This window comes from Nannospalax galili, unplaced genomic scaffold (assembly GCF_000622305.1).
Source record: "Nannospalax galili isolate Female #2095 unplaced genomic scaffold, S.galili_v1.0 scaffold54, whole genome shotgun sequence".
NCBI lineage: Eukaryota > Metazoa > Chordata > Mammalia > Rodentia > Spalacidae > Nannospalax > Nannospalax galili.
Window position 1 is genome coordinate 845,705 of NW_008341028.1, and position 10,369 is coordinate 856,073.

General features: G+C 39.3%; 1 protein-coding gene across 1 annotated transcript in view; it reads left to right on the forward strand.

Moving 5' to 3' along the window:
- Positions 1-10,369, forward strand: part of Sugct (succinyl-CoA:glutarate-CoA transferase) — a 932,078-nt gene that overhangs the window by 448,218 nt on the left and 473,491 nt on the right. Inside the window, exon 10 of the mRNA XM_008836273.3 lies at positions 2,914-2,985. Coding sequence (XP_008834495.1) covers positions 2,914-2,985 — 72 coding nt within the window. The remainder of the gene's footprint in view (positions 1-2,913; positions 2,986-10,369) is intronic.

Sequence of the window (10,369 nt, forward strand, 5' to 3'; positions counted from 1 at the left end):
ACACTATAGAAATAATAGCGGAATATTTATTAAAATAACTCAAACTTTACCTTAGCCCTTGTAATCCATATTCCGATTGTGTCCTGATGACTTAGTTGCTGTTGAGTATTCATTTTCACACAGATGATCACAGAGTAGCTTATCCCCTTAAAGTTCTGAAATCCTTGTGTTTGTAAAGACATTTCCTGACACAATGAATGCCCAAGGAATGAGTAGGCATGTCTCCGTTTATTAACAGAGCACAAACCCTTTCCTCCAAACATTAACTTACTGAACATGCCACTGATATAAACTTTTGGAAACCATTCTTTGCATTATACTTAGCAGCACATGGTTCCTTCACACCCCACCCTCCACTCCACCCTGTCCTTCAAAAATGTAGGTGAAGAATTGCCATGCCCTCACAGTTGCAATGGCTTACCGAGACAGCTCAGCTCTAAATCCTTTGTACCCCACAAGCAGGTCTACTGTCGACTTCCTTTCTACCATTTGAGAAATACCAGTGCATTATCCATGTCACTAACTTTGTTGGACCTGTGGACAGGAAAAATGCTTAAAACAGTTCATGTGATGTCTTCTTAGTAGCATTCCTTACCAAATCCAGCACGAATGTGAGTGGAATAAAACCATGTAATAGCTTTTAAATAGAAGTTTCATTTTAGCTGCAGATTCGTTCTTTGGGATTAGTCATTGATCAATTGTTTACTTTTTATCAACCCTGTATTACAAACCTTGACATTCTTCAGATACCATAAAGGTCTAGAAGAATGAGCAAGAAAGAAAAAGAATGCAGTTTGCCAGTGGCACTCTGCCAGCACCAGTATCCAATAGCTCTTCCCTTGTTCCATGTCTGGACTGTCTAATACAGTAGCCACCAGCCACATGCTTCAATTGAATGCTTGCCTTTTAACTGGTAAGACTGTGGCTCCAAATTGGGAACTTAAATTGTAAATTAACAGCTTTATTGAAATATAGTTCATATACCATGTGATTCACCCACTCAAGTGTTTAATTAAATGATTTTTTGAGCATTCACAGTTTTACCACCATCACCACAATCTATTCTGGGGCACTTTCATCACCCTTCCAAGAAATCTCACACTCATTACTAGCTCTTTTCCATTTCCTCCTAACTTCTCCAGCCCTCAGTAGTCACTATATTTTCTGTCTCTAGGGTTTACCTATGTTGAGCATTTCATATGAATAGAATTACACAATGTAGTCTCTATGATACTGTCTAATTTTGGTCCACTTAAATTTAATAACCATATGTGCCTAGTGACTCCCATAGAAGCAACTCCAGTAAGAAGACCAAAGACAGATGCTGAAGGCTTCTGAAAGCAAAGGAGAGCAAATCCTGAAAAGAGGCACATGGAAAACATGACAGAGAGATAAGAAATAAATCTGAGCAGAGCCTAGAGAGAAGGCAGTAGCCTGAGGAGAGACAAAAATTTGGAGCAGTCAAGGAAGTACCACTTCATATAAAGACAGGGTAGGGCACAACAGCAAAGGCTTTGCAGTGTGATGTTGTGAGCAGGTGTAAGTAGGTTGCACTTTTATATTACTTAGAAGTAGAGGAAAGAAGAAAAATTCAAGTGACCTTGAGAAGGCTGTGAGGATCCATGGAATTTTTGTTGTGTTGCTGTTATCTTTTCAGTGGAGGCTTGTGGAGGCAGAAGAGACAGATTCTGTGGAAATGAGGAAGAGACTAAAATAACTGAACAGGTTCTGTGTGTGGACAGAGATCATCAGCATAGGAGTAACACCTGCTAGATTAGATAGACATCAGTTTCTCAGAGGAAGGGGCAACTAAAGGAAAAGCAGATAAAGATCAAAGCAGTGTACCCTGGAAGAATGGAAGTTCAAGGAGCTTGTTTATGTTGAGAGGGAACTGATTTGACAGTTGGAGGTAAAGCTTGGCTTCTCCATTTGCACTCTGATATATGTGGGGAAGAGAAAGCAGAAGAAATCTCCAAATGAGCCAGGGATAGGTGCTGAGGATGCCTATCTGGGGGCTTCCTGCTGTCCATATGACTGCAAGTTGTCACTAGGCTGTCTAACTGATACTTTTATGTATGTAAAGCTATGTGATGTCCAGACTGATCTTGTGTCAATTTTTACTACTAAAAAGTGAAAATCACCCATAATTTTACATCTGAGAACTTCAAAAAGTGATGTAGCTCCAACAGCTCCCACTTCTGTCCCTTCCTCTCTCCTCACCTCCTGCTCTCCTTTCAACGAGTGGCAAGACGGAGGTCCAGCTGTGGCTACAGCTGCCTGGGGAGTACACTTAATCTTCAGAGCAGCTTCATCTTTCGGTATATTCAGGTAAAACTGGACCCTTGGCTTTGATATAGAAAAGGACGAAGCTGAGTTAGAGTTTATCAAAAGTTTTTAAAATAGATTTCGTGAACAAGGGTTAAGAAAAGAAAGATACTAGGGAAGGAAGTAAGATGCGTCCAATAGTTTTGTTCCTTCTTTTAATTTCCATCAATTCTTCTACACTTAACATAAAGGGCTTTTTACCGTACAAAGTTCCACAAGAGAAAATGGAAATTAGGAAAACAGAAAACATAAAAGTTTGAAATATTCAATATCAATAAATACAATAATGAATATAGAATTTCATGTTAAAAGTTATAATAAAGTCTATCATTTTCTTAAAATTTTCTGTTTTTTTCAGTATTTTAAAAGTTAGTGGAAACATTAGAAAGTACTTTGAAAGTCCTAAAGGAAAACCATTTTGTAAGTATAAGAGAAAAATATTAATTAGATTACTATTAAATCAATAAATAGCATCTTTAAAACATTTTCAGTTTTCAACATAAATCTCTTCAAAATTAAAGGTAACTTTTGTGGTCTTGCCCATACTCAGACATGCATTTACATATGTCTTTCTTGTTTGTTTTTAAGGCTTTTAAAACCAAGGACGGCTATCTTGTAATTGGAGCAGGAAATAACCAACAGTTTGCTACTGTATGCAAGGTAATCCATAATCACCAGGATGGGCAGATGACAGATACAGCTATACATTTTGTACAAACCCAGGGAAATTTCAGTTTTGTGTAGCACAATGTGACTAAGTTAGTAGCAGGTAGGAGGAGGGAGGGGGCTACTAAGGCTACATGGCCTTTGTCCTGTCCTCTGGTCCCATAATCTACAAAGGACTCAGGATTAAAGGATTAGCGGTTTAATGGTTTAGCTTGGGGGTCATTGGGTAAGAGACAGTGTCCCTAGAATGGAGCAGGCCAGCTTCCTGCCACCCTCACTAGGAGTTATCTGGCCTGGTGGCCATGCTGTATGTTCCAGGCACTTTTGACTTATCCCAATGAGAGAGAGAGAGAGAGAGAGAGAGAGAGAGAGAGAGAGAGAGAGCCATTTGTTGGTTCCATGGATTGAATTTAGGTCATGAGACTTGGCAGCAAGCCCATATATATTTGAGTTTTTGTGCATTTCATATAATAGATCTTAATTTTAGACCACCTCTGGATTTCATGCATTCTGTCATATATATGTTGAGGCCTATTGATCAAGCTCTTGTACCCAGATGTCCCTCAGTCCAAGTTCATCCACTGGAGCATAGCCAGCCTATCTAGAGTCACTTCCTTGAAGATTAACTCTCCTTCACCCCGCAATAATCAGTTGGCTAAGGTTGGGACCTGCTTCCCATTTTCCCAGTTCTATGCTGGGTTTTTGTCTGATTGGGTCTTGTGCATGTTGTCACCATTGTTGCAAGTTCATATGAGCAAGTTCCCAGAGGCCGGAATAGCTCCATTTCCTTATGTTCAGGCACCAACCCTGGCTCTTGCAATCTTTCTGACCTCTCTTCCACAATGGTCCCTGAGCAATGGGTGGGTGAGGTTTAATATAGGAGTCCTCTCCAGGGACACACACTCACCAGTCTCTTATTTTCTACACCTTGGCCAGTTGGGGCCTTCTGTGTGTATCACACTCTGTTATATGAAGAAACTTCACTGGTGAGAGTTGAGAGATGTGTTAGTATTCTCTCTACCCACCCTGTCCTGCTACATTCTGTGAGCCTTAGGCGTAGACATTCCACTGTAGGTGTGTCACTGAGGGCTGGGCATATTTCAGACTTATATTTTCTGTGTGTGACCAGTTGTGAAACTCTGTAATAGCCTCCATCTACTGCAAAAAGATTTGATAAGTGGTGTACGGTATACTTGTCTGTAAATACAAGGATCCATATTTATCATACAGTAAGAAATGTCTACAGATGACAGAGATAGGGTTTTCTCTAGGATCTCTGACCTCTCCAGCCATATATATTTGACTATATTTACAGTGCCACCCATGAGTTCCTTCCCAGTGAGAGGGCTTTAAGTACATTAGATAGCTGTTGATTGCCCCTTAGATAAAAGTGCACCGATAGAGATAGTTTGCTGTGCCAAGCCATTGTGGCTATTAGGCTTTGGAGCTGTTCCATTGATTGATTTTTCTCCCTTAGTAGCTTGCATAGTATCCTCTAGAACTATGAGAGCTAGTCTTTAGGGAAACCCCTTTACTCACTGGGATTTGTGTGTGTGTGTGTGTGTGTGTGTGTGTGTGTGTAGCATCTATTTTGATATGAGAAATTTTAACAGCTTAAAATTTTTTCATTCTTTACCTATCTACTAGTCAAACCAAAAAAGAAAGAGAAGAAAATGAATTAAATGAATTTTGAAGGAATTTTTAAAAATTCTGATGTTTTCCTTCATCCCTCCCACCCACCTTCCCATCCTCTCTCCACCTCTCCCGCCCATCTCTCCCTTTCTTGTGTATCAGATTTAAATAGGCCTAAATATAGTTGAAGCATTTGTGAATAATTTTATCTTCTACTAGAAAATTTAAATTTTTTTCAATTAACCATTGTTTTGTGAAATTCATGTTTAGATATTTTAAAAACTAAAGTTCTAGTAAAAATGTTACTTCTCAGCAAAGCCTTTAAAAGGCTTGAAATCACTTAAAACAGTTTAGGTTAGGAATATAGTAAATTTTCAGTATTGCCTACATTTTTTCAGTGTTTTTAACATGTATCTAAACTTTAGATCTTCTGTTTTAAGGTTTTTTAAAAAAATAAAATAATGGCTAGGCGTGGTGGCACACGCCTTTAATTCCAGCACTAGGGAGGCAGAGGCAAGTGGATCTCTGTGAGTTCAAGGCCGGCCTGGTCTACATAGTGAGTTCCAGGACAGCCGGGGCTACAGGGAGACCCTGTCTCAAAAAGACCAAAAATAAAAATGTAAAAAATAAAAATAAATAAAATATAGAACTTTGAAATTTTCAAACTGTCACTTCACTCTAGTTTAAATCCAAGAAATGTAATCTAGTTTTTAAAACATATTTAAGTTCTTTTTTTTTTTTTTTCCCTTGCACATAGTTAAAGACCTCACCTATTGAGAACATGTTCCTGACCGGGAGAGGATTAGACTTTTTGCTAACTGGATGACCATGTGCTTTGTGTCTTATTAAAGATTCTTGTGAACTCCTCAGAGGAATCATTTTTATTATAGAAGTTAGCTGATTATGTATACACATTATTTATTACTGTGCCTTTTTTGTGTAAGAGGTTCTTGAGCAGAGCTAGAAACCACAGCAAAGGAGTAGGATGTGCCACAGGAAAGGTGACAAGTGGAGATGTTCCCTCTAGGAAGGGGTGGAGCACTGAGCTGGGAAGGAGGGTGGTGTCCATAACGGTGACTCAGTGAGTGCAGAGAAAATTGATTCAAACATTTGATCTGAGATCAAAGAATCTTTATTATGAACGGTCAACGTTAAAAATGTGAAACATACGGAAGCTGTTGCCTGTGAAGTCATTTGTGCACTCAACTGCAGAGATGTAAAAGTCAGTTCATTGCTCTAAGCAAATACAGATTTTCTTCCTGGGCCATATGTTTTGGAAGTTTTGAGCTTCTTTTTTTTTTTTTTTTTTTACCCCTGCTCTCTCTCTAAAAGAAAGAGTAGAGCATTACTGACATGTTCATTGTCTTTTTATTTTTGATTCACTACTGCTGATCAATCTGAAATGTTTGAACTTCATAAATATCCATAAGAATACTTTTTGAGAAAGATTTTTATTTCAAAGCAGAATATTTGCCATACGTTTTAGTACTAAAACATGACTTACTGTTATGGTATGTTATTACATATTTCTTCAGAAGGGACTATCAGAGGTCCTGAGAGAACAGTATACTTGACCTTGATTTTCCCATATGTGTTAGGAATGATAATCCCTGTTGTGAGCCATCAAGGCAATGAGTATAAAAACTCTGAGATCTTAAGGGGAAATGCTTATGTGTACAGGGTTTTAGTGTCACTTATTTCATTTGTGAGTGAGTGCTGCAATTTGATTGTCCTTTTCAATCTTCATAATTATGTTATCACATGTAAACTTGTATTAAACTTCTCATCTTAGAAAAAAATCATTTGTCTTCCAATGCATAACTATTTTCTCTTACTAGTCATACAAATTTAATACATTTCTTCTCATTAGTTTTTATTCAGGTTTACCTTTTAGTATTGACTCATTCAAACTGGCCTTATAGAAGTGAGCCCATCAAAACTGTTTTTTTATTTTGTGAGTAAGAGCCTTAGGGAAAGACAGAACAGCTCTACCTCCTGGGCAGAAATGTGACAGTACTCTCTGTGATGAGTTGATGTAATTTACTTAAGTCTTTTCTTTCCAAAGTAGAACTTGATACACTGGTTGATTAATACATTTTGAAAAGGACCACATTAGGAAGCTCTTGTTTTTCAGAAGTTGGAGTAGGAACAAAACATCAAGATTTAAGGGTCAGAGAATCTTGGTGTATATAAAATGAACCTTGGTTTTAACAGTTTCTGTTTTATGTCTCAACATGATGCAGAAGAACAGGGAAAGTGAGCACATGCAAGCCATTTTAAGCTGATTGATGCCAACACTAATGGCTATTTCTACCTGATGTACATTATCATCCTTTTTAAAGTCATTTGGACTGATGGCTTCTTTCATTGGAGGTAGTATGCATTGGTTCTCACTTCAGTATGCATAGACTTTCTTGGATACATGTTCTCAAATATTTGATTTAGTGTGTCTGAGGTGGGGCAAAGAAAACTTCAATTTTAATAAGTACTGTAGTTGACTTGGGGCATGTAGTCTGGGGACATTCTAGCAAAATTCTTCAGACTTTATGGGTCTTGCTGTTAGTCAGGTAACCACTAGCAAAACATTTAATCTTTTCTAAGCATTTGCTTCCCTCTGTATAAAATGTAGATTATAGTATATAATTATACCAACAGATTGTGAGGTTTTATGAAGTTTAGATTACATAAGCAAAACACAATATAGCCTGGCTCTTATAGTAGGGCCTTAGTAACTGGTCTCTATAAAAACCGAGTGGGACAATCAGAGTTCTTGGGAAGGCCCAGGAGGCACACTTCTTCCTGCTACTCTCACACAGCTTTGTGATAAAATTGGGCAGAATGTAGGAAGGACCTGTTTGAGGACTTTGAAAGTAAACAGTAGGAGAATTAAAGAACATCAGAAACCGAAGTACTTCTATTCTGGCAGCAGCTTTGACACTTTTTCTTTCTAGTCGATGGAGCTCCTCCCTGAAAGGAGGCACCAGGCAAAGGAACTGAACTCCACACATGCTCCTCTGCTTTCCTCCTCCTCACTTCTGTCCTGTCCTCTGAGCAGTCCAGTAGTAGCAGAACAGAGGGCAGGAGCCGTATCTGAAGAAAAGAACCTTTTCTTCATGGAAGACTGACTCAAAGAAAACAGTGACTCCCTGATGCTTTTGACCTGTTCTGGCTGTTTGACTTCTGACCTGGAAGTAGACTGCGAGAGGGCAACCAAAGGGAGAGATTGCAGAGAGGGAAAGGGTTTGCAAAGCAACCCTTGAAGTTGTTTATGAACTCCTGGGTGTACGCTTGTGATGCACATACACTGATCTGCTTCAAATTAGTGCACCAAACACGTTGAGAAGAGAATTAACAGATACCTTACAGTTGTAGTGTGACTATTGAACGTAACTATTGGTATTCTAATAGCACTGCAAAGGCTTGAAAACTGAACCAGCATTAGATCCAAAGTGTGTGGAAAGTGGGCTAACTTGGAACTTAGACCTTACCAGGTCAACGGACTGCAAAAAACAATAGCATTGAACATTCTCTGTAGGTTTTAAACAACTCTCAGAAGTTCTTAATACACAGTTTAAAATGTCCAGGATAAAATTCAAAATTATTCAGACTCTAAAGAACTGGCATTTGTACAAGAAAAGACAAAAGCCAGTGTATGCCAATGTCAAGACAGTACAGATGTTGGAATTGCAAAGACTTCCAAACAGTTATTTTAAAAAGTTTCCAGTAAGCATCACACACTGTTGAAATAAATAGCAAAGTAGAAATGCATAGTAAAGATACTGAAGATGTGAAGAACCAAAATGACAGTTTTAGAACTGAGAACTGTATGTGGTTGGCCATGCTGGAGTTGGTTTCCCAGTGACAGCTGCTTTTGAGCCACCCATGCTCCTGTAAGTAGTTCCTTACCTATCCTTTGTAAACTTACTAGTTCACTAAGCCAGACTTGAGTGGAATCATTTCTTTGGTTTGGGATCTAAAACTTGGAACCCATGGAGGAACTGGACAGTGAAGAGGAAGAAGCTGAGGAAGAAATGATAAAGGATGTCTCCTCAGCTAATATTTAATAGAGAAGAGTTGAAAAGTCTATGATTCAGCATAAAGACGGGGAGTTTAATAATGGTTCAGTACAAGAAACTGTGATAACTTGGGAATACTCAGCATCTGAACTGCTTAAATTATGAAAACTTAATCATTGAGTCTCTCACAGCCTAGCTTTTGCTGCTGTGGGACATGGGGTAGATGGGATTATTGTGAGAGTTGTAGAAGTAGAGAAACTGAGCAATGTAAATGTCCATTACCCCCTTGAGGCAAAGACTGCATGACCTGAGGCAATACTAAGAAAATCAGTTCCTCATGGACTGGTTCTTCTGAATTGTGAGGGATGCTTGTTTATCTCCAGCCAAGGTCACCATGAATATCAAGGACTGGACTACAATAGAGGAAGGACAATCATTATTGAGGGACTTAGGCCCATGAAGTTGTATCTGATGCCGAGTTCACTCAACTGGATGGGGGCTGAGTAAGAGGGCTGAGAAAGAGGTTAGTTTGGTAGGGACCTCAGGACTAACGTGGCTTTAGTGGCTTTGCTGAGCCCCCTGGTGGGATGTGATCTTTTTATGAGGTAAAGGTAGAAGAGGCCCTGGTAGATAGAAATGATTTAGAGAAGCATGTAAATTGACTCCCCCCCCAGAGTACTAGAACAATCAAGAGGGGATGACAAAAAGGCAAAGCAGACAAGTTACTTGAAGGCAAAAGTGCCAAGCTTTGTGTCAAGCCAGAGTAATGAAGGAAAAACCTGACAGAAAGCCAAATGCTATGCCAGTGAGGTTCTAGAAGGCTTTAAGGGCTGAGGAATAGCTCACAGAAGAATGATAAAACAGTACTGTTGCAAAAGGTTAAGCTTATCTTAGAGGTTGCTAAGGAGGGTACAGCAGTGTACATTTGTTCCCCACAATAAAATATATTGAAGATGGAGATTGTTTACCCAGTCCAGGCTCTTTCAGCAGCCAAATGTGGCTAGTGGTAAGGCAAGATCTATAGTGCTGGCCCAGAACCTGTCAGAACTGGGGAGCTGTTTTTGGTGGCCAGCATGACATGGTAACACATGTCCCTAATCACACAGGGCTTGAGCAAGGCTGAGAAACTCAAGCTAGCCAGAGACCATCAGAGGTTAGGAGAGGTGAGAAAGCCCTGAAGCAGCAGCAGCACCCCAGGATGAGCAGGCTGGATAGCACATGGAAGAAATACATGTGGATTCTGGGTGGCTAGATGGAATAGTATCTCCCTTCTATGCTTCGGTACCAGACATCACTCTTGATAACACCACATGTACAAGTGATGAGCTGTGTTGTACTATGTTGAACTTTGCTAATTTTTTTCTTAGTATTCCCTTGTCCACAGAAGACCAAGTGGCTCTTGGAATAGATTATAGCAGGCCTTCAGAGATGATTCCCCAACCCTCTGTAAAAATGTTTCTTTATATAACGATATACCCTGGTTTTCTGATAGATTTAGAAAAGCTGGAAGAATGGTATAAACAGGCACTGAGGAGTTTGAACAAAGACACCTGGTCTGGGCAGAAAAAGGATCTCAAGTTCCATAGGCTGTTGAATGAAATTCCTACTAAAGATCTTTGAGAAAGTCATGTGGAAATCCATTGAGAGAAAGAGAGAGAGAGAGAGAGAGAGAGAGAGAGAGAGAGAGAGAGAGAGAAATTTTGTGTGGTGTTTGTGTGTATTTATTTTAT